Below are 25,657 nucleotides of genomic sequence, written 5' to 3' on the forward strand. Positions count from 1 at the left end.
AGTGGAATCTCAGCGTTGTTTTCATTTGCATCTCTCCAATGACCAGTGATGTTGAACATTTTTTTCATGTATTTATTTGCTATTTCTACTTCTTTGAGAAATGTCTGTTCATTTCAGATGCCCATTTTTGGATTGGGTCTTTAAATTTGGGAGGTCTGATCTTTTTAAGTTCTTTATAGATTCGAGATAGTAGACCTTTGTCTGAGGAAGAGCAGGTGAAGATTTTTTCCCACATTGTGGGTTGTCTCTTCACACTGCTGGTGGTTTCTCTTGCTGTGCAGAAGCCTTTTAATAAGAAGAGATCCCACTTGTTGATTGTTTGTGGTAGTTCACGGGCAACTGAGGTTTTGTTCATAAAATCTTTTCCTACACCGATGTCTTCAAGGGTTCTACCTAACCTCTGTTCCAACTGGTTCAGAGTTTCTATTTTAATATTTAGATCTTTAATCCATTTTGATTTTAGTTTAGTGCATGGTGAGAGATACAGGTCTAGTTTTAATCTTTGGCAAGTTGAAGCCCAATTTTTCCAGCACCATTTATTAAAGAGGCTATCTTTCCTCCAGTGAGGGTGTTTGGCTCCTTTATCAAAGATGAGATGGCTGAGTGTGTCTGGCATTGTTTCTGCATCTTCTAGTCTGTTCCACTGGTCCTCAGGTCTGTTTCTTTGCCAGTACCATGCTGTTTTTATCACAGTAGGTTTGTAGTAGAGTTGCAGGTTGGGGATTGTGATACCCCCTGCCATGTCTCTGTTACCTAGAATTGCTTTTGCTATTCTGGGTCTCTTCTAGTTCCAAATGAATTTTTGGATTGTTTTCTCAAGGTCTATGAAGTATGCTGATGGGATTTCAACTGGAATTGCATCAAATCTATATAGCAGTTTTGGAAGTATGTCCATTTTCACTATATTAATCCTTCCTACCCAGGAGCAGGGGATGTCTGTCCATTTTCTGATATCATCTTCAATCTCTCTTTTCAGAGTGCCATAGTTTTGAGAGAAGAGGTCTTTGATTTCTTTCGTTAGGATGATTCCTAGGTATTTCAGTTTTTTGGATGCTATTGTGAAAGGAATTATTTGCCCTATTTCTCTCTCAGTGAGTCTGTCTTTGCTGTAGAGGAAAGCTATTGATTTTTGTGTGTTGACCTTGTAACCAGCTACTTGACTGAATTTGGTTATTAAGTCTAGAAGACTTTTGGTGGAGTTCTTGGGGTCTTCTATATAGAGTATCATGTCATCTGCAAATAATGACAATTTGACTTCTTCATTTCCTATCTTTATTCCTTTTATTTCTTTCTCTTGTCTAATTGCTGTGGCTAATGTTTCCAGAACTATATTGAACAAGAATGGTGATAGTGGACATCCTTGTCTTGATCCTGATTTTAGTGTGAAGCATTTCAGTTTTTGACCATTTAGTATGATATTGGCTGTTGGTTTTTCATAGATGGCTTCTATCAGTTTGAGGTACAGACCAACTATTCCAATTTTTTGTAGGGTTTTTATCATAAATGCATGTTGGATTTTGTCAAATGCTTTTTCTGCTTCTATGGAGATAATCATTTGGTTTTTGTCCTTGGCTCTATTGATATAGTGTATTACATTGATTGATTTTCGTATACTGAACCATCCCTGCATCCCTGGGATGAATCCCACTTGATCAGGATGTATGATCTTCTTGATGATCTTCTGCATTCTGTTTGCCATTATCTTGTTAAGGATTTTTGCATCTATGTTCATTAGTGAGATTGGCCTATAGTTCTCGTTTTCGGTTGGGTCTTTCTCTGCTTTGGGGATCAAGGTGATGCTTGCTTCCAGGAATGAATTTGGAAGTATTGCTTCCCTTTCAATTTCATTGAAGAGTTTAAACAGTAGTGGCAGCAGTTCCTCTCTAAATGTCTTGTAGAATTCAGCAGTGAAACCATCAGGGCTCGGGCTTTTCTTAGTTGATAAGTTTTTAATTACATTTTCAATTTCATTGGTTGATATTGGGTTGTTCAGAATTTTTAGGTCTTCTTCGTTCAACTTTTGTAATTCATATGTATCTAGGAATCTGTCCATTTCCTCTGTGTTGTCCATCTTATTGGCATATAGGTTCTGGAAGTAGGTATTGATGATCCTCTGGATTTCTGCTGGGTCTGTTGTCATTTCACCCTTTTCATTCCTAATTGCATGGATTTGGGCCTTTTCTTTCCTTTTTCTGACAAGGTTGGCTAAGGGTTTATCAATTTTGTTGATTCTTTCAAAGAACCAACTCTTGGCTTCATTGATTTTTTGTATTGTTCTTTTAGTCTCCATTGCATTGATTTCTCCTCTGATCTTTATAATTTCCTCCCATGTATGAGCTCTGGGGTTGTCCTGTTCTTCTTTTTCTAGAACCTTGAGGTGTAGCATCAGGTTGTTTAATTGGGCTCGTTCTGTTATCCTAATATGCGTTTTCACTGCTATGAATTTCCCTTGTAAGACTGCTTTCATTGTGTCCCAAAGATTCTGAAATGTTGTATTGTCATTGTCATTTAATTGAAGGAACTGTCTGATTTCTTCTTTGATTACCTCTGTGACCCATTGGTTATTCAGAAGTGTGTTGTTCAATTTCCATGTGTTTATGAAATTTTTGGAGTTTCTTTTGCTGTGGATCTCCAATTTCATCCCACTATGGTCTGATAATATGCAGGGGATAACTTCAATTCCTTTTCACTTACTTAAACATGTTCTATGTGTGAGTATGTCGTCTATTTTTAAGAATGACCCATGTGCAGCTGAGAAGAATGTGTATTCTGATTCTGTGGGGTGGAAGACTCTGTAAACATCTGTGAAGTTCATTTGTTCAGGAGTTCGATTGAGTTCTAGTATTTCATTACTTATTTTTTGTCTAGTTGATCTATTTGTGACAGTGGGGTGTTGAGGTCCCCCACCACAATTGTATTAGTGCATATATGACTTTTCATGTCCGTTAATGTTTGTTTTATATAGTTGGGTGCACTAGTGTTTGGTGCATAGATATTTATGATTGTCGTCTCTTCCTCTTGGATTGTTCCCTTTACAAGGATGTAGTGTCCTTCTTCATCTCTCTTCATCAGTGTTGCTTTGAAATCTGCTTGATCTGCAAAGAGGATAGCTACTCCTGCTTTTTTTCGGGTTCCTGTCACATGCAGTATTGTTTTCCACCCTTTAACTTTCAGTCTATGAGTTTCCTTTTGAATTAAGTGTGTTTCTTGTATGCAGCATTTTGTTGGATTTTGCTTCTTGAACCATTCTGCCAGTCTATTTCTTTTGATTGGTGAATTGAGACCATTAACATTGATGGTTATAACTGAAACGTATTGGCTTGTCATTGCCATGACTTTTTCTTTGTGTTGGGTTCTCCCCCTTTATATTTAATTTCTTGTCATGCCAGATGGGTTCATTCTGCTTTGCTTCCTGGGGTTGTGATCCTCAATGTCTGTTCCTAGGATATTGTGTAATATTCTTTGGAGTGCTGGTTTGGTATTCACGAAGTTCCTAAGGTGCTCTTTGTCATGCAAGTATCTTATTTCTCCATCAATTTTAAAAGATAGTTTTGCAGGGTACATCAATCTGGGTTGGAGGCTGTTTTCATTTAGGGTTTGGAATATGTCACTCCAAGCTCTTCTTGCCTTGATGGTGTGTGTTGAGAAGTCTGCTGTGATTCTGATGGGCTTTCCTTTGTATGTGATTTGTTTCTTTTCTCTGACTGCTTGTAGAACTTTGTTCTTCTGTTGAGTTTCTGGAATCTTAACAATTCTATGCCTATGTGTAGATTTTTTGATCAAGGCTATTTGGAGTCCTATATGCCTCACTTACCTGTATGTCAAGCCCTTTTCCTCTGCTTGGGAAGTTTTCTGCTATTATTTCTGTGAAGAGATTTTTTTATGTCATCTGCACTCTCTCCTCTTTCTTCATTGACTCCAATCAGTCTTATGTTATTCTTCTTTGCATCATCTAGCAACTGCTGGATTGATTTCTCATGTTCCTTTATAATTTTAAAGCAATTTTTCTTTTCCTGGTCACTAATTGCAATCTTATCTTCTATATCTGAGATTCTGTCCTCACAGTGGCTCATTCTGCTGTGTAAACTTTCAGTGGAGGGTATCATGTCCTGGACATCTATTTGCTTCTGTTTTATGGATTCCATTTGTTTCCTATGTTGGGATTCCATTATGTTCCTGAGCTCCTCTCTAGATTTATTAATCATGTCTTGCACTAGGGGCACAATTTCTCCTGTTATCTGAGAAATTGTTTCTGATTTCATTTTTTCCAGATCCCCTTTTGTTGCCAGTTCAGTGGGCCCAGGTGGTTGAGTATCAGAGTGTTCCATCTCATTTCCCTTTGGGGTTGCTGTAGGTGGTCTGGAAGTCTGGTTTTGAGACTTATTTACATGTTTTCTCATTTTGACTGGGGTGGGGCTGTTGGCGCCTGCCTGGATTACCTCCTCTGAGCTGGGAGAGGTGGGCCAGGGGCCAGGGGCAGCAGTAGGGATGGTGGACCAAAAGCCCTTTCCTTTGGGCTGGGAGCAGCAGGAGGTATGGTGACCGGGAAGCCCCTTCCTCTGGTCCAGGAGCAGTGAGATGGCGGCTCAGAAGCCCCTTCCTCTGGGCCAGGAGCGACGGGACAGAAGGTGGCCCAAAAGCCCTTTCCTCTGGGCTGGGAGCAGGGGGAGGGATGGTGGCCTGGAAGCCCCTTCCTCTGGGCCAGGAGCGGTGGGACAGAAGGTGCCCCAAAAGCCCTTTCCTGTGGGCTGGGAGCAGCAGGAGGGATGGTGGCCAAGAAGCCCCTTCCTCTGGACCAGGAGCAGTGGGACAGTGGCTCAGAAGCCCCTACCTCTGGGCCTGGAGCAGTGGGACTCAGTACTGTCGTCTGGTGGTCTGATGTCCTCTGCATCTTTGTAGTGTGGAACCAGGTGGCTGTACAGAGGAGCAGGGGGTGGGTGGGGGGGTCCCGTGGATTGTTGCCGGGGCGTGGGCTGATTTGGCATCTTCTGCGCAACTCAGGACCTCAGTAGGGCGTACGCAGACCTGCCTGTCTGCAGCGGGCTGATTTGGCGTCTCCTTTGAATGTTCTTTGTTGTGGTGGTGGTGGTGTTGGTGCTGGGGATCAAACCCAGGGCCTTTTGTATACTATACCACTGAGCCACAACCCCAGCCCAGAACAGTCTTTGGAAATGTGATTCTGCCTTTTTAGCCATTCTCTCTCTCTCATAGATATATAGATATATACACATGTATGTATGTATGTAATATATATTACATATACATGTATATGTATATATGTAATTGTAATGACTATCTACAAATATCCAAATAAGTTCAATATTGCTGGTTCATGCCTAATGAATTTGTCCCAGTTATATGCAGTTTATGATATTCCTAGTATCCACATTTTCCTTTTTGATATTTATAAAATAGTAAGCACTACAATAAAATATTCAAATTGATTGGTACCCAATATAATATTGGAATGTAATTAGGATGTTTTGTGTTTATATTATTATGGTTATGATTCAATTCGTTTTACTAATTAGCCATCAGTGCACCAATTTATAAATAATTTTTATAATGAGAATTTTTAACATTTTACTGAATGATTTCTAACACCATTATGTATGTTAAAGATATTGATATTTGCCTTCTGTTTTTCCAATGCAAATATATTTCCCAGTTTACCACTTGATTTTCTATCATTTCAACTTTATCTATAACATCTCTTCCATATTTAAGGAATTGTCAATTTTTCATGGACTAAAATCTGTATTTTCTTTTGTGTTTTCTGCATTTGGAAGTATGTTCTGAAAGATCATTCCTACTGGTTTTGTCTTATTTTCTGATAATTTTGGTACTATCATCTGTGTCCATTCTACCTTTGAAACCTTATTTTCCCTAATATCAATCATTTAATAAACATTCTGATAAGGCAGTGTTATCCTTGCTCTGAGAGTAACATATGATTATCATTGGCTTCATGAAAAGCCACATCCTTGTCTAACTTTCAGTTCCATTCTATACTCCACATTCTCCCAGAATCATTCGCTGATCCCCAGTCATCTTTGCTGATACCTCTCTAAACTTCAAGTGTCTAGAAGAATATGGTACACAAAGTAAGAGGGAGTTGTAAACACTCTTGCCACTGTAGGTGTAAGGATCCAAGCAGGAGGAAGCGTGTAGGTGAGGAACCACAGATCCAACCTGATCCTGCCCCAGTAGTGGCTCCATAAGAAACTGATTTCATTTTATAGTAAGTAGAGGTCTTCGCTGTCATCCAATACATTAGCTGTCCCTTCAAGGCTTAGTGGATCTTAGGGGGAGCTGTATGCACTCTGCATTCAGAGTAAGCATCTCAGGGATAAACAGATAAAGAGAATACAGACTGAAGTCAAAGAAATGACAATATTTTGTCCAAAATACTAAGCACCTAGAGAGTACTAGAAAAGAGAAGTTAGACCTCATTCTCCACGGAAAGTGGCAAAGGGAAAAATTGAGGAGCATTTTGGTAATAAATGATACTTCAGATCCAGAGAGGATAAAGGAGTGAGAGTTGGTTGAATTAAGGAACAATTTCTTCAGCTCCCCTACACAGGACATATAACAGGGCCATTTAGGTGACGATATCTGCCTGTGATTCCCAGATTTAACTGTTATGTGCTACCTGCAGGCATCGAATCTCAGTCTTTGTAAGCTGCTGTTTCCCATTGTGGGTTAGCCTGCCTCCCCATGTGATAGGAACGAGAGCCAGTGCCTGTCATTTATAGAGTATTCTTTGTTTGCTGCACTCCGGGTGAAGCACTGTACAAGAGTTATTTCATGTAACCCTCCAGGCATACTAAAGTTCAGAGAGGTCCATGCTCCCCCAGCTATGGGGAAAGCAGGAACTTAAACTCAGATCTAGCCATCTGACTGAAACATCAACACAAAGCAGGTGTTCTTATTCCTATTTTACGGTTGAATAAACTGAGATTGAACTGTAAACTCCTTAAAAGCACAGACAGTTTCATAAACTTCCTTTTTCTCCCAGTAGTTTGTATTGGTTGACAGACCACAAATGCATAATGATGGAGCTAATATACTGCTCTGGGTTTAAACAATCCAGATTTTATGTATGTATATATATATATATATGTATATATATATATGATAGATAGATATTCTTTCCTTTGCATTTTCTATAGTTAGGTGCTGGGAAATGGGACTGAACATATGAAAAAGGTACCAAAAAAAATTTTTTTTCAGAGTATTTGAAAGCTGCCATATAAAAGTCATTAGGAATAACAACATTAAAAAAGACAGCTATACATTGCACATGCATTTTAGATTCTATGTTGTGACTCGTTTATGGTTTTATCACCTCCAAAAACTGTACTGCCTTATTTCTGAGAGATTATCACCATTGTTTTTTAGGACACAGCAGGCCAGGAAAGATACAGGACCATCACCACAGCCTATTATCGTGGCGCTATGGGCTTCATTTTAATGTATGACATCACAAATGAAGAATCCTTCAATGCCGTACAAGACTGGTAAGTTGGAGCTGATACTCACATCACTAATGATAGTTTTCTATTTCACTCTTTCTCCCCAAAGCAGTGACCACACTGCAACGTCACATGTGTGTTTATCATATGGTGCAACCCCACTCGTGCTTCATAAGCCAAAGAAATGGCTGAGAACCATTGTTAAGAGATTGATAGGAAGTCATTTTGGTGAATTGTCTTCATTTTCTTGATTTCAGTGCATGGATCCTGTCATTTTTACTTCTGTAGAGACGAGTACACTGCTGTTAATTTTCAAAGGAATAAATAATAATGCTGATCTAAAATAGGCATCTAGAAATGAAGGCCCGTGGGCCAAATTTGGCCCACCACTTGTTCTGTAAATAAAGCTTCATTGGCACACAGCCAGGCTCATTTGTTTATTATCTATGAGGCTTTCATACCACCACAGCAGAGTTTCAGGAGCTGCAACAGAAACCATATGGTCTGTGAAGCCTAAAACATCTTCTGTCTGGCCATTTACAGAAATTGGTTGGCTCTTTGTCTAAAAGATTTGTTAAATAGGTTATTCAAACAGAAAAGATAAAGGATTGTGGTGAAGGGACAAAAGAAATCTAAACCCTTGTGACGCATAGCTATATCAAAGCATCTGAAAAGACCTCTGCCACAGCGAGTGTGATTTGCATTGGAGGTGGGGGAACTTGTGGTTGCAGCGGTGGCTTCCTTCAGCCTGTCCCACCAGCACCTTGGGAGGAGGCAAAGGAGCCAAGGGTAATAGTAATGAAGTCCAGCAGCAGGGCTGTGAAGGGCAGCTTTTCTATGGAAACAGCCAGAATCTGTGTCTGGCTTTGTGAAATATTAGGAGGGAAACGGTGGCGATTGAGGCTGAATGCATTTTGTCTCTAAATAGTCACAGCCCATCTTATGTAAGCACGCATTGGATTGGCAATATACAGCCAAAGCAAACAGCATTCTTTTTTCTCTTTTCCATAACAATATTATCCAAAATATTTTTTACATGCATATCATTAGCTCTATGAGGGTCAGATGTATTTAGTTGTTTCTTTTAAATGTTAATTGTTCATCTAGGAAGACACGCACTTATAATGTATGAAATAATACCATTGCCAATAGCTACTCAAAAGATGAAGATCTATAAACTGAAAGGATAGGTGCAGAACCTATATGAAAAATAATTACCTTTGACAGGAGACACAGAAGAAAGGTTAAGAAACCTTCCTTGTGATAAGCTGAATACAGTATTGTAAAAATGCAAGCTGTTCTCAAATTAATGCATAAATTCAAGGCAATCCTAATTAAATGCCAACAGATTTGATATAAAATCAAGTGAAATAGAAAGTCCAGAGATAGGGAGATTCAGTTTATGATAAAATTAGCATTCAAATTAGCACTAAAAAGGAACATTCAGGTAATAGTGTTGTTATAGCTAGTTAATTGCCCCACACAGCTGTGGCACACATATTTTCATGCAAAATGGTATCCTTAACCAACTTGACTCTTTTGCCTCTGGAAATGTTGACATCAGCACTTCCAGGCAGGTTCCTGAAGGAGATTTTAGATTCCAGAGTTCCAAAGGACATTTACACTCATAGTTCTTCTTGCCCCATTGTTTCAGTGAGTTATTTGACTACTGGGAATGAAAAGATTACCTTGAGCTCATTAAAATCATAGGGCTGTGATCCCAAGAGCCACGCCCACCAGTGCCCCTGACTCTAGCATCAAACACGACAAGGAAATATGCAGCTTCTTTGTGCCTCCCCACACCTTTCCTCTGAAACCCCAGTTGGTCTGGCTTCAATCCCCCAACACCTACACCTACACCTCTGCATGTGTCAGCAGACCCATGTGCCCCATCTCAGTTTTTCTCCACCTCAAATTCTCTAACTCTATTTATATATACTCCCTCTTTCCTTTTGAAGCTCTGATTCTTGTCTTCTGAAAGGTGTATTTTTCCAGATAATTCTTGTCTCTCTCTACTCCTCTTCCTCTTTCCCTTCCATTTCCCCACCTCCTCCCCTAGCTGAGGTCAAGGAAGCCCAGTGACTTTTTTGTGACTGCATTTTGTGTCTTTGACTGTCTATCCACCCCACAACTTCTACCAGGTGGCTCCCAAATGTCTGTAAACTGTTATGTTGTTGGGCCGGGGATTTAGCTCAGTGGTTTTGCCGCCTGCTGCGCAAGCACAAGGACCAGAGTTCAATCCCCGGTACCAAAACAAAAAACAAAAACAAAAAAAAAACTGTTATGTTGCATTTCCAGGTGCCTAAAATATTTCTCCACCTGGTTGTCCTTCTGGTTCCTCAAAATCAGTTCTCTTCACCTAAAACTGCTTGTTTTGCTGGCATTGTTGTTTCTGTTTATTGCACTGACATACTCCACTGCCCAGCATGTACTATGAATCCAGATTTCTCAGCCATCTCTGTATGGGGCAGCTCATGCATACTAATTTGTTCAGAATATCCTTTGAATCTGCTCCTGCCTTTTCATTCCTCTTTGATCGTCTTTGTTTAATTTCTTCTAATTATCTTTTGCTTCTACCCTGATTCGAGCCTTCTAACTGATCTTCTTCACTTAAGACTGCCTTCTGTCCCAATCCATCCCTTCTGACTGCTGCTCTAAGATTCTCCCAGAAGAACACAGTAATGAAGATGATGTAAGCTCCCCACCCAAAACTCACCTCTTACCTTACATTTCCTCCTGAATTAATTAAAACTTTCTTTGGACCACCATTCAGAAACACTGCATTATGGCGACACTACATCTTCACAGCTTCATCTCTCACTGTTTTAGAGGCAAATGAACCATTTATTGTTTCTGGAACCAAGACCAAACTTTCCAGATTTTGTGATTTTTCTTTTTTCTTTTATGCCACCCTCAGCTTTGAATATATTTTTCTACAATCTCCTACTCAACTTATCCCCAGACATCTAAATTTATTGCAAACCAACAAAACTCATGCTATTAATCAAAACCTAACCACTTATTGTTTTCATTCACCATTATGTGATAATTGGCTTAATAGATTTATTTTTAATTTATTCAGCAAAAATTTGTTGAGCACTTACTGTTCGACAGCCCATTTTCCAGACATTGTGTTTAGTACCTTGAAGAGCATTTATTATCTTGGTGGTTGCACCATCACCCAGTTTTCTGAGTAAGGTTTGATTTCTCCCTCTTTCACCTTTCACATCTCATTAACCATCAGGTGCAGTCATTTTGACTTTCTGACCTCCTCTCTAATCTGTTCCTTTCCATTCTCCTTATTGCTACTGTGTTACTTCAGACTATCATTTTGGAACATTGTATCTTCACTCTTTCCCTTTCTTTTCAAAATACAGTTGTAGCTTGGTACTCAATTACTTTGACACTTGTCAAATTTGATACTCAACACATTTTTATAGGAAAATTTTGTTCTGATATTCGTCATTGATTGGTACTGGCCACTCAAGCTAGAACTTGCCTATGTCAATTGCCTCTTGACCCATTATCCTTTCAACCCAAAATAATTTGTTTGCTACTCATCATTTTTGGCACTCATTGCACCTTACAGAACTAATTAAAGACCAGTACTGAGGTACCACTGTAAAATTTTTAGTAATGTCTTATGAGCTATGGTAGTTATTCTGGAAACAAATGTGACTCACACGTGTAAGTTTGGCTAAATATGTGAACCCAGGCTTCAAACTGGACCTACTAAACTAAATGTCCCATGAGATTATGGACAAATGTATTTTTTCAGAACTCCACGAATGACTCTGAAACCCATGTCTGCCTCAGACCATTGATTTAGAAAGAAATCCCAACTCTACCATGGTGGGCAATGTACCTCCACACATCTACGTCTTTGGCATCATCTCCTACCCCGCTCCTTCACTGGCTCTATGTTTCAACCAGGCAGAACTTCCCTCAAGAGAAATGAGCAGAGAAACATGCAGAAGAGCACAGCACATTCTTTAAATTATGAGACTCTAACCAAAGTCCTATCCTTCTTCTACATCTCTTTCTTCTACCTAGAATCCTTCTCAGTCACCATTCCAAATCTTTATTCACCTTCTAATCTGAGGTCAGTTGTCAACTCTTCCATGAAGTTGTAAAACACACCTCTACCCTTCTCCAGACCCCCTCTCTGTTCACAGGTTACAGGGCTGCTTACACTTTCATCTGTGCCCCAGTGTTACCAATAGTGCTTTCTGCATGCCACAGAAAGAACCTAGCTAGCACACTCTTGTAGTTATTTGATTACATTTTGTCTTTTTATTGATTCGTGTTTCCATCAATCATTTTCTGCAGTACTGGGTACAGTACAACCTAATATGTTGTTTTTCTACCTTTTTATTGTGGGAAAATACATATAAAGCTTACCACCCTAACAGTTTTCCAGTATATAGTTCAGTGAAACTTGTAACATCATCCCCTAGACACAGGAGGACGAGGCTGGTGTGTTGATACTTTATCCAGAAGAAAGACAGAATTGGGGTAGCAAGAGATGTCTGTTCAGTACTTCAGAAGCTGCAGCGAGGCTTTCAGTGCTCTTTTGATTTGACTGAAACTGTGCTGAAAATGTGTGTAAACATGGCCATTAGGTTCATTGGGCAGATCCTCACTTGTTTTCACCATGAGTTTATTCAAGAGAAAATTGCATGAAGTTCCAGAGGAAGGAACAGCCAGCTATGGCTCCACGGTCTTGGAGAAATAGAGGCTACTCCTCTTTTGAAAGCAAAGAATTCTGTGCTTTGACTCTTCCAAGGAGATTTTATTTAAAAAATAAATTAATAAGTGATTTATTACAGGAACAGATCTCAAGCAGGTTAATAGTTATGGAAATATGAAATGACCACTAAAATTCTCCCCCTCCTTTGAAGTGTTTTTCAGATGATTGTACCAGAGAGTTTATTGAGTTATGGTTGAAATCAGACATCAAGTATGTGGAACTGGGATCAACCATCTAGGTTCCTTCTGAAAGTCTACCTCTATGACTCAGAATGTCTGCACATGTTGTAGTACATTCTACTTTGACTTAGAATCTTCCCCTTCAAGGACTCTAAGGTCTTTCTGTTCTAAGTACACAGGACCCCCAGCTACTGCATTTCCTGTTGGGGAATGACATTGGCTTATACCTCCCATCTTATTTATTTACTTTCTGCCTTTATGACACAATGAAGAACTATAAATATGAGTTCTTTTTAAGTAGGAAATCTGGTGAGCAGATTGATGTGTTTTTTTGAACCATCAAAGTGAATATAAAAGTCTAACACCATCTTCCCACCAGTTTTAAATAATTCATTTCAGTGACATTCCAGGCACCACTGCAGATGTCCTGGAATTAGAATGAAATTTCACCTTCAAATATTCTCCTCCTCTGCAGTTTTCTCCTCCTCTTTCCCCTCCAAAAATATAGAGCAGTCTTAAGGTGACCTCACATAAAATATAAGAGAATGTTAGTCTGGTAATATCAACCAAGATAAGATGAGCACTTGTTAAGCTTTGGCTTAGAGCTTCCTACTCTTCTGAAAGCCTCCTGTCAACTGTTTCGTCAGCTCTGTCACAGTTCAGAAGGGACAGTGGTAAGATGATGACAAGATGTTGACCCCAGGTTTTCACCACCACCACACTGCACCTCAAGAGTCTGTTCTCTTTCCCTACCTGATAATGAATACATTTGTTATTGTTTTTCTAACCCAGCCACAAAACAGCTGTCTTGTACAGAAAATCCAACATGAAACCAGCTTATACTCAGGAGGCAGGTGGCCCCTAATCCATGGCCCCTTCCAAAGACATGGTTCCTCCTTTGTCTTTTCCATCGTAGTAAGTAACACCCCTGTGAAGTTTGAAGTTACTCTTAATTACTCACTTTCTCAGACCTCACATCTGTCTTTCCCAAAATACTGTTGTTTCTCTGATCTAATTTAAAAATACGGTCTATTCTCTTTATTCATGGCAGCAAAGTTGCTCCAAACACTAAATTAGTCAATACTGAATCATCGTCCCATAACAGAAATACAGTGTTAGTCTCTAGTCATAACATTTTGCCAACTGATTAATACATCAGCATATTTTATATGTGAATATATACATATGTATATATGTAATTAACATTGAACTCATGACCAACAGTGCTATTTCTCATGCCTGGAAGAAGCTTATCTAATATATGTATCTTCTCTGTGAGACACATCAGTCTTCTTGTGCTTAGAAACACCAGCCAGCTCTTCAGTCCCATGCAGAAGGGCTGCTTTAAAAGGGGAAATAACTAAAAGCAGTCAATCAAATGTATAAAACTGAAGAATATGGCACCAAACAGATTGTGAAACAGGTACGAGGTTACAGTATGAGAGTTGAAACAAGAAGACAGAACATGACCTGTTCAGCCTCAGCTGGGAACTTGTGTGTTGGGCCTTTCAGATATTTCACTATTCAGAGCATGTGTGCCACTATGTCTGAAAGCACTATGACTATTGACTTTGAGGTTACAAATATATTTTAGCAAGATGGTGAATTCACAAATACTGAATCCACAAGTAAAGAAAATGAACTGGATTTTCATGGTCCTACCACTTGTAGCCATTTCCATTAGTTTACTAACATTTTGTAACAAAGCAACACCAACTGGATATCTTAAATAACAAAAATATATTGTCTCCCACTCCAAAGGCTAGATGTTAAAGACTAAATTGTTGGCAAGTTTGATTCTTTCTGAAGTTTGTATGAAAGAGAATCTGTTCCATGCTTCTCCCATATCTTCTGGTAGCTTTGGACATTCCTTGACTTGTGAAAGACATTCACCCAGTGTCTCCACATCTCTCCCTGTCTCCATCCCCATCTTTGTCTCTGTCTCTGTCTCTGTCTCTGTCTCTTTATGTCTATCTCCCCAGTTGTTGTCTTCTTTGTGAAAAGACACAGTCATATTGGGTTGGGGCCCATCCTAATGAGCTCATCTTAACTTGATCATCCAAAAAGACCTTCTTTCCAAAAGAATAATGTAGTCACATTCATAGGTACGGGGTGTTAAAGCTTCTTCATCTTGGGGATATAATTCAACCCAAAACACATTGCTGTCACCTGTTATCCCACCCTCATTTCCTGTCAGGATTGTTAGAATATCCTACTGGGCTTCTTGCTTACCTTATACCACTGCCTCAAGTCTTCAGAATCTTCCCAGGACAGTAACCCAAGTGATTTTTTCAAAGCATAAATCAAATTGTTTAAACTCTGATCCAGCACTCCACAGCATCTCATATGTCTTGGACTAAACACAAAGCTCTTATAAGAGCCCACAAAACTTTATTCAATTTACCCACTGCTTCTCCAACCTCCCCTTCTGCTGCTCTTCCCCTCTGCATGCTGGTCTAGCCACAGCAACATATTTGCTGTTTCTGGAACAAACAAGGCACAACACTGTCTCAGAGCATTTGCATCTACTATGCCATTGATGGAAGTGTCTACCACAGAGAGCCTTATGGTCTCCCTTTGCCTCCTTCACATCTTCAGCGTCCTGTCCCTTCTCAGGGAGGCCTTCCTGTCTCCCCCACCAGATTTCATGTTGCAGCTCTCTGCAGCCCTCCCTGTTCCCTCCCTCTTCTTTGTGTTTTTTCCATAGCCTTGGTCACTTTCTGATATATTTATAATTTATTTCCTCATCTTGCTTATTGCCTATCTTTCCAACAACACAAGCTTCATGGGACAAGGATCTCGGTCCCTTTTATGCATTTAGAATAGTTCCTGGCTCAGAAATAATTGCCTAATGAATGAGTGTATGAAATGTTTTCAACAAAAAATTGATGACTTATGGCTGAAATATTTGACTATTTCAGAAAGCAAATCAGTGCCCTCAATTCAAATTGACTATTTTACCAAAAATTTGCTTATTCTTTATAATGAGATGCCTTCGCAGTAAGAGGGAGAGGATATGGGAGTAAGATTCATAAAGAGAAATCAAACTTATATATTGGGCAATGTGACTTCAAGTTATCTGGTTACTTACTATAGCAGATTCCATCCCTAAAACAGTTTTTTTTTAAATTATTGGTACATTTTAGGTATACAATATGTTTACATTTATCATTGGGTGCTTGTACCTGTACATGATGTGTCTTAGTTCTTAATTTTTTCCCCATTACCTGTGCCTAAAATAGTTTTGTTTTGTCTAGGTGTGGGGTGGTATATGTGTAGCATCTAAAAGGAGCCAGAAATGTCACCAACCCAATGGGAAGTGTCTGCTCAGGCCTCATGGCCTCAGTTCATAGTTTCTCTTACTGTTTCTATCCAGTCTGCCAAATTTCTGCCTTTGGCTTCTGGTTTTGCTGGTTGCGTTGTTACTCTATTTACTATATTTTGTACTGGCTTCTCCCAGTGAATTCTCTACCCTGGACTCTGAATAATGCAGCTATGTTTGAAAATGAAATGCTTAAAGATGTCTTCATTAAGCATTTCACTTACCCACTATCACCCCAGAATGGAGAAACAAACCTGGTTTTACGTTCTGTCCACAGAGAATTGTGGTGTGTGTGTGTGTGTGTGTGTATGTGTGTGTGTGTGTGTTTAATCCAAAAAAATAGCAAATGCTTAAAGACTGAAGTATATATCAGCAGTTAATGTGTTGATGATGTGCGCAGGAGGAGATGGGGAGATGAGCAGTGACATTCACCCTGTATGACTTTGTGTTTTGGTATATAACTAACCTCAGTGTACTTTGGAAATGTTAATATTCCATAAATACTACCACTAAAGTGAAGATAGTAACTAAACTCTAGTAAATGAAGCTTTATCTCAGTCAGGAGATTTCAAGATTACATAAAAGACCTGTATTCTTTTATTTATTTATTTATTTATTTATTTATTTGTACTGGGGATCAAACTCTGGATCTTGTGCTTGCAAGGCAGGTGGAAGAACTACTGAGCTAAATCCAGCCCAAGACCTGTATTCTTTACTAAAAGGTCTCATGTGAATAGGATTGCTGTTTGTTCTGCTTCACTTGCACTCTGAAAAGATACTTTATGGCAGGTCCTAATGTGCAATTTTACATCACGATATTCATTGTAAATATCAGTACTCTCTAACAGAATTTCATTGGTCTCCATTACAATATATTCTCTTTTCTTGGAAATTAGTTACTGGGTGTTTAAGGCATAGATTTGTCTTGAAGGACAATAATTATGCTTGTCACATAACCCCTCAGGGAAAGAGTTGTGATAAAAGTTCATTTTCCAATAGTAGATATTCAGCTTGTTTCCTGTATGGTAATGATTATTTAAAAAGCAAAGCTGGGCCGGGGATTTCGCTCAGTGGTTTGGCGCCTGCCTCACAAGCTCAAGGTCCCAAGTTCGATCCCTGGTACAAAAAAATAAAAATAAAAATAAACAAATAAAAGCAAAGCTGATTGTTGAAGAACCTGTTTAGAAAACAGAATTTTAGGTTTTAAAAATGGTTACAATCATCAGTATACAAAAGTGATTTGAAAATATGGTGAATGTTTAAATTGAAACAAAGTTGTTACACTAAAATACACATTGCTATTAATCCCCCTCAAAATATTCCCTTTCATTTTGAACACACTTATTTCTTCATTGTCCTTGACATTTTCTGAAGCAGTTCTGGAAGTCCTCTTTTGTGAGAGTTTTCAGTTGTGCTGTTGTGGCTGCCTCTATGTCAGTGATGGTGAACCTTTTAGGGTTTTCAATGATACAAACAGCCTACTGTGGCGCGCGTGCCATAGGTTTGCCACCACGGCTCTATGTCCTTAATTGATTCAAAATGTTTACCTTTCATGGTCCTTGTGACTTTGAAGAAAAGTGAGAAGTTACATGGTGCCAAATCCAGTGAATAAAGTTGCTGAGAACGTATCATAATGTTTTTATTTCACAGAAATTGCCATAAACATTTAGTCAACAGGAGGTGATAAAAAATATGGTGAATGTTTAAATTTTTAAAAATTCATTTCCATGAAAGATACATTCCTATTAATCCCCCTCAAAATAATCAAAATACTCTCTCTTGCTTTGAACACATTTATCTCATTGTTCTTAGCAATGTGTCTTTTACTGCAGTTAAGTTTGTTTTTTTTAATTTAAACATTCATGATATCTTCAGGTCACCCTTTGTATTCAGGTCCACTGGGAACATACCTTCTACTCTGCTGTGCTTCCTAACCTCAGCGAATATGTTTAGGCTTTCCTGATATATACTGCACTATAGGTCCTTATTTTGTTTTTCTCAATCACCAAATAAATATGCACTCAGTCATGAATTTTTAAATGAGTATAAAGATCATATCTTGCACAGCCCTTGTCCAGTCTCCACCCATTTCCAATCTGTGTCACTATTTGTTGAATGCAGGGTTCTTTACCTGGGAAATTCTGGAGTCCTATTTGTTCTCATACCATTGGAGGGGGCTTGGTTGTTTATCTTTGCAGTTTAGTGAATTAAGATAATTATTCTAATTACCTATTGTAAACCAACCTCCCAACACAGTCCTCAAAGAGAATGAAAATGGAGGAAAATTATTCAAGAGACAAAATTAATGTAATAGTACCACGGTAGTCATGGGAGGATTACATTTCGTCACCAGAGAATGTTAGTCCTAGTGTACGAGGCCTGTTACCATTAATTTTAGATAGAGTCCATGTTAGTATTCTCTCATGCTTTCCCCATTCCAAATCATCAATTTTCAAAGCAAGAGTGAAAATCTCAGTGTATGTATGAGACCTTGCCAACAGCCCACCATATGCTTCAGTCTCTCTGACCCCATCTCATCATGTTCTGTGCTCAGAAAATAACATCTATAACAATTCTTATGTCAAGTTTATTGTATCATATAACCTAACTTTATTTACAAATATCAAACGAGTTTTTAAATAGTTTTTCCCTCTCATAGTATAGTGAAGGCAACCGTTAGAGGATGGCAGGAGAAAGAAAAGATCTCACAAGGCCTGAATTGTTTCCTAGGTGATTTCCGAATGTGTTGAAACTGCATCACCTTAGCAACTAAAATGTTTTTGAATGGTCATGCCAGTATCTATCTACTCAGAATTCACTATACTCAAGGCTAAAGAGACAATTCTCCATGAGCTTAGTCTGATTCCAGATACCAGATACAAGTGTTGCGTCCCCAAGGCCACTCTCACTTCCGACCGCCTGGCTACATGGGTTTCTTTTCGCTATTCTTAGGTTCATAACTGACAAGACTGACTCACAGAATTCAGGCAAGTGCTGTACTTATAATTACATTTTGTTTATAACGAACAAGTAATAATAAATAGCACCAGCCTAAGAGAGAGAAGCATACTGAGATCTGGAAGAGTTCCAAACAGTAAGATTCTGAGGCCCTCAGGATCATGTTACCATCCTGGTACACTGATATGTGACAATATGTAGATTACGGATACTAAGGAAGATCAACCAAGGTGCACCTAATACCACATGACTCAAAAGTCTAAACATTTAATCACATTTTTGTTCTTTCTGGCAGGCCAGTTTCTGTACTGATCCACTTCATTACCATAAACTGAGTTTTTCTTCAAAGAGCCCACCATGAAAATTGGAGACAGTCTAATCACCAGGAATTTCCGACGGCTCAGAGATTACCTCCCAGGAATAGAGAAGAAAGGCCAGCCCAATTATGACACTATGTCTATTTAATTCTTCATAAATAATAGTTGCCTGACACTGTGTGTATCTATAATGCAAATTACAAAACACCTAAAAGTAGATCTCCAAAGAGTAAAATTAAACATAGGGTTTATTTAAAAATAAATAAAAACTAGAAAGTATTGCTTTCTAGCATGCTTCTCAAAGACAACTTTGTAGAAACTACACTAAATAACCCCACCAAGGAGCCCAGTGAGGCTGAAAAAAACACTGCACATCAGCTACAGTGACCTTAGCCTGTCTCAGAGGCTAAGAGGCCCTCTTAAAACTGTTGTTTGCATCTCACTTTTCCCTACTTTCCCCTACTCTTGCATCTCTTTTTCCTACTCTTGCCCTTGTTGGTGCCCAAATTTTACTATTCAAATCAGTGGCTTCAATGGCACAGAAGTAAAACACAATGATAGAGCCAGTATGACAGGGTCATTATAATACACCTCTTATCAAAATGCCCGTGTCAAAATGGTCTTTTCATATTAACAAATAATAGAACAACTAATATTTTGACCTCTATCTTGTCCATAACCCCATCTCCAATCAGACTCTTTCTCTCCACTTCATACCCTCTGAATCCCACAATTCTTGAGTCTAAACAGGACACTTTCTTTAGATTTTCCCCCCAGCATTCAAGGAGATAAATAAAATGAAAACTAGCTATGCCTCCTGCCCCAAACCCAACCCTTCCTAAGTGCATGTCAAATATTTAAGCAACTTGGAAATATAGAGACTTTGCTGTAATCAAAATTATGTCCTTATCATTCTATTTTTGATCAACTGTGAATTTTAGATATGTGTATTAATATGATAATTTATGTAAATCTTTGCCTTAGCATTTTGTATTCAGGATATGAGTCCTTTCTAAATTGATGGAACAGAGTTTTATATTCTATGACCATAAAATTCGTATATTGAAAAGTACCAGATATGATTTAATTTATGCAGCTAGATAAAGCAGCTTAGGAAAAATTTCCTTAACCCAAGAAAAACTGTTCTTTTTCTCTCTCACACTCTCTCTCTCCCTCTTCTTCCCTCTGTCTCTCTCTCCCTCCCTCCCTTCCTTCCTTTCTTCTTTCCTTCCTTTTCCTGAATTTAAACCACACAGAGATAGAGATCTGAGGAGGAGATAAGAAGGGCAGAGAGAAGGAAGTCCTTGTGAGAGCAAGGTTATAGTTAAAACTATTTTGATCTGGGACGGAAGCAAACAGCAAACAGCCTGGGGATTCAGGAGCTGGTGAGGAGAACTGCGAAGATGCTGCAAACCTCTAATTGAAGATTCTTGCCTTCAAGTTAGAGAAAGCTAATGGGCCCAGATACTATGTAACCTTGGGAACTGACAGACCTGAGCCTTCCCAGCCTCATTTGACTAAATTAAAAGCAAGGTAAAAATTCCCGCCTTACAAAATAGCAGTGAGGAACAGAGAAAAATCTAATGTAGCACTAAAGTGTGTTTTCCCTTAGATTTGTATCAGACAATAGTTCTCAATCTGGACTGCATAATAGAATCCCCAGAAGATGTTTCGAAGGTATATCTATCCTCTTTCAATTTAGTCATAATCTCTGCCATTGGAACTCCAGGATCGGGGTATTTTAAAAATCTTCCAAAGTGAATGTAATGTGAAGTCACATTGAAAAATGTGAGCATCTCTCAAGGCAGTATTTTTTGGACACATATTATTGGAATTGGATTCTCAGGTATTTTAAAAACATCCTGGAAAAACACAAACATATCTTACCTAGTTTCTTAGACTTTTGTATAGCCAAAAATTTGCAGAATTATTTTTTATCTGCCTTCCTCTATAACCAATACATTAAAATTTGGACTGAAATTTAATGCTGATTTCTAGTATGCTTCAGATAGTCTATGATCTGATAGGCATTTAACACAGAGTTTGGGTATTCAAACCAAAGTATTTAGGTCACTGTTCATTGTCAGGAAACACAGGGCCAGTAGCAGAGCTAGCAGCTTTCTCAAACAAGGGAACCTGCTAAACTTTCTTCCAACACGAGAAAGATAGACTTGAACCCATGGGCTAAGTCAAGTTTCCCCTTGGAAGGGGTAAGAGATGCAATGATGAGAAGAAAGTTGTTTCTTTCAAAGACTTGAAAGAATGCTACATCTGCAAAGGTTGCCAGGCCCCATAGAATGTCTTAGTAATGGAATAATAGAGGTAGACAAAGGAGGAATGATGTAGAGAAAGCTTCAGCAGGCATGGGATTGGGCCCATCAAACATGCTGTAGTCAACGTGGTTCACTAGCAATGTGTGGCATCTCCAGCTAACTCAGCCTCAGGCTGATTCTCACAGTCATCAACACACCTGGTAGCTCATTTAAAATGCACAGGCAGGTGTGTATTGTACTACTTGTGCTTTCATTTTTGTCTCTGATGAGAGAATTATATAAAAAAGAGATGAGGCTGGTTTCTGAACTTTGGAGGCATGGGGGTATGGTCACATTTGTGGCTGTCTAAATGTTGTATTTTTTAAAATTTTAATATGAAGCCTAGAGTATATTGAGTATAGTATACAAGATTCCATTCAACCCAGGAGGGTTTGTTTTTTTCAGTGGAGGAAGGAAGCATACCAAAATTAATCACATCTTGTGCACTTGGGCTTCAGAACCTTTCAGGGGAAATAAGGCACGTAGTGCCCATGTCATCAGGCCAGGATTGCAGAATGATTGCCTTACATCTCTCAACCCTGTCTTCACTTTTACCCTTCCTTGTTGCTAGCACTTTTGTGTGACACTCTGATTTTCAAAGTGCCCATCCTTCCAGGCCCACAGGTCAGGAAGTAGCTAGTGTGTAATGGCCCCATGAACTTTTCTTCACTCTGATCACACCAGACCAAAAGCCGTCGCTGAAAGGTGTTTTGCTCCCTGCTGCCTCTGTTGTTCCATCAGGGCCAGGAGCTCCTATCCTTACTGCTGTCCTCTGCAGCCCTCAACGTTCTCTACTGCTCACCTGAAGTGCACTTTCTTCCCTGGAAGGCCTGGCATAAAGTTCAGACTGAGCCCAGCCATGAAGCAGGTATTCCTTAAATGCCCTCCTTTTCTCTCAGTTGCTCCTTTGGGACTGCCTTAACACTGTTCCTTATATATCTCACAAGTGCTTATTTCATGCTGCTTTATATGATCAGTTTGTTTTTCTGTTTCTATTTCTTCTACTATGCTATAATATTCTTGATGGTTAAACATGAGTTAGATTTATTCCGATATCACTCAAGGATTTCAAAAAATTTAACACTTAGTAGAAGTGGCTTAATAATCAGTTGATAAATGAATGAATGAGTAGGTGAGAAAATCAGTGCCCATGTCTGTTCTTACTCTATATAATCCCTCTTCTCCAGGACTTTCTCCTTACCTAAAGAACTATTTTTTGCTGATTGTTTTGACATTTTCCAAGGACTAATTAAATTAAAGCAACTCACAGAATATATACTGTGACAACTGATTTGATAAGTAGATAGGAACATTTGCACTTTAAAATGAGAGGGTTATATTTCTAAACTAATCTTCAATTTCAGAAGGATTTACAATGAGTATAAACAGTATGGTCTTTTTTAAAAATTTTCTTTGCTGAGGCTAGGGAAAAAGCAAAACAAAATACCTATTTTAGCCCAGCTGCCATTTTTCCCTGGATCTAGTCTGTCAAGCAGTAAACACAAGGAGGAGCATTATTTTGTGACATTCCTGGGCAGTCTACCCCTTGTCACCACCTTCTCAAATCTTTGCAATATGTGGGATTTAAGAGAAACAAAGACAACACTTTAAGAGAAAGGTAGGATTCTATGCTGAATATTTTAACTGGGAATCAGGAAGCAGTTAATGAAGAGGTTTGCTGCACATATATACACACACGTAGCCACCCTTCTGATATTTCAAGAGAACTACATGTGATAGCGTGAGCTGAACATTAAAGATTTTGATTTATGACTCCTCATTAGCAGCCACTGCACATAGACATGATTCAGTACCATCCTGCATAATAATTAACTCATCCATAAAGTACGTGTTTGACAGCCAGAATGGAAAGCAATATTTATTGTGTTCTACCTCTGCATCTGCAGAGGGAATTCACAATTTTTCTAAAATCAAGAATCTTGTGTGATTCTTGCTGAACTAAGAAGGTATTTCTTTAAGTTGCTTCTCAAATCAAATGTGCTCACAGATTCTGAAAAGGTTTCACAAATGCAACCCTCTTGGAGATGTAGAGATATTTATTGTTTTAATAATTGCTGTTGATGTTTATCTCATTGACTAGTATTTCTAGATCAGAAAGCTATTTAACTGGTTCCTTGTCCTAAGGTGTCTTTTAGAAAACTCAGACCAGTAGCTAGAAGACAGTGGAAAGGAGCAGTGAAGCAGTGACTTTTAACATTCTTAATTGTTCTGGCAGAAACTTCAAGTCATGGATTTCATCCCAAGAATAAAAAATACTCTGAGTAACCCAGGCATGGTGCCCCATGCCTGTAATCCCAGCACTCAGGTAGCTGAGGCAGGAGGATTGCTACTAATTAGCGGCCAGCCTAGGATAGATAGTGAGTTTGAGGCCAGCTTGAACTACATAGTGGGACCCTGTCTCTAAATAAGTAAATAAATATAATTTTTTAAAATCCACTCTGAGTAGATACAGCCACCATTGATCCCACACTGATAACAAAACCATCTACATGCTTTTTACCATTGTTTTTGACCAAATCTGTTCTAACTGCAATTTATAGGCAATAATATACACAGGTTATGATAATACATGGAGGTTCTTTATTAGGACTTTCAATAGAGATGCCAGCTATAGCAAATGAACATACAAACTATCTAGTTAAATGTGAATTTCATATAAATAATGACTGTTTCAGTATACATATTCCTGTGCTATATTTGGGAAATACTTTTATAAGAAATCATTGTTCATCTGAAATCCAAACATAACTGGGCATTCTATATTTTATTTGGTAATGCTAGTTTTTAGAAATCTGTAGACAACCTGAGTATAGTAGAAAAAAATTAAAAACACTCACATTCTAAGATTTCTCTATTAAACTTCCCTTTTCCTTCTTGCCATCTGCCTCCTATTTTCTGGAGGTTACAGCTGGTAACCAAAAACGTGCTATTAGTTAGTCAAAATATTTATTATTTCTGGCAAATGCATGTGAGCTTTCAGAGTTGGCAGTGGGAAGCCATCAGAAAGATTCCTGTTCTCCCTCTCCCTCCCGCTCTCTCCCTCCCTCTCTCTCTCCTTCCCTCTCTCTCTTCCTCTCTCTCTCTCTCCCTCTCTCTCTCCCCCCCTCTCTAACGCCTTCTTCTCTCCATCTCTCCCTCACCTCTACTTCCTTCTCATAGACATACACACATACTTATAAATCACTTTATTATCTGTATTTACATATCCTTTTAATTAATTAATACAATTTTAAAAGTCTTCTAAGATAATAAAGTAAAACTATAACTCTAATAATACTCAGCACTGTCATTTATTTTGTATTTATTTTAAATAATAGCAAGTATTACAATCAAACTCTTGAAAATAGTCCCTTAGTCTCATTACTGTCAATGAGCTTTGACATTTTCCATGGCCAATCCTCCTCTATATTTAATAAACCTTTAAATTCTTTCAGGCATATAAACAGTAGATTTACAGCCATATTTGGCAGGGGGAGGGGAGCCTACACTTCCACTCCATGTGGCCATAATGAATTACAGAATGGAACAACAAAAGCAAAACATGTGTAAGAGATGTGAAGAACATTACTATTCTCTTTCCTACCACAACCTTTGTGCCTGTTGCTGCCTATAGTGGAGATGAGGGAATTCTTTAAAAGCAAAATGAGCTATTCCACACTGATCAGAAGGAACTGAAGGGAAAATGATCTATCAGTCTAGAGAGAATGCTGGGAAACACTATGATCAAGAAAGATAATCAACACGTTGAAGAATTAAAATCTGCATATGTTTTTACTGTCTCTATCCTTGATATTATAATTACCTGCTTTTGTGTTCCCTTCTCCACTAGGCTGAGAACCCCCAAGACCTCATAAGAACCCTGCCTCATTTTTGTGTGTTCTTTTTGTGTAGCATAATGTGTCATTCATAATGTGAGCAATGATTATTCCAAAACGTCTAAGAAGCATTGCTGTAAAGTAGAATGTAATTAAATTTAGATATAAGCAAAATTTCCTCACTCTGATTTAGGGAAGAATCTTACCTTTAAATTTTGTTCATTTGTTTGACACCTCAATCTTATATTTCTCAAAGACCATAAGTGGTGTGTATATGTATGTCTATCTTCCAAAACTTAGATATACATGTGAAACAATATGTCCTAAATATCCATTTAGGAATCATGTCGAAGGTGTAGGAAATCATAATGAAGTAGGATATCCAACTCTCCATCAAGTTTATGCTTCTCCTTCTGTAACATAGTTATTGACAAGTTACCGGTTACAACATGGACTCCATGTTTCAGTATCTCTTGAACCTAGGTGGACCATGTGATTCCTCCTCATT

The 25,657-nt window shown here is 38.6% G+C and overlaps 1 protein-coding gene across 3 annotated transcripts in view; it reads left to right on the forward strand.

Moving 5' to 3' along the window:
- Window positions 1–25,657, forward strand: part of Rab3c (RAB3C, member RAS oncogene family) — a 244,078-nt gene that overhangs the window by 112,297 nt on the left and 106,124 nt on the right. For all 3 annotated transcript variants that reach the window (XM_013073532.3, XM_021261391.2, XM_004848495.4), the window contains exon 3: window positions 7,402–7,520. In XM_013073532.3, coding sequence (XP_012928986.1) covers window positions 7,402–7,520 — 119 coding nt within the window. The remainder of the gene's footprint in view (window positions 1–7,401; window positions 7,521–25,657) is intronic.

This window comes from Heterocephalus glaber, unplaced genomic scaffold (assembly GCF_053883595.1).
Source record: "Heterocephalus glaber isolate CG9 unplaced genomic scaffold, H.glaber_assembly_v1.0 deba00001538, whole genome shotgun sequence".
In the NCBI taxonomy this organism is placed as follows: Eukaryota; Metazoa; Chordata; class Mammalia; order Rodentia; family Bathyergidae; genus Heterocephalus; species Heterocephalus glaber.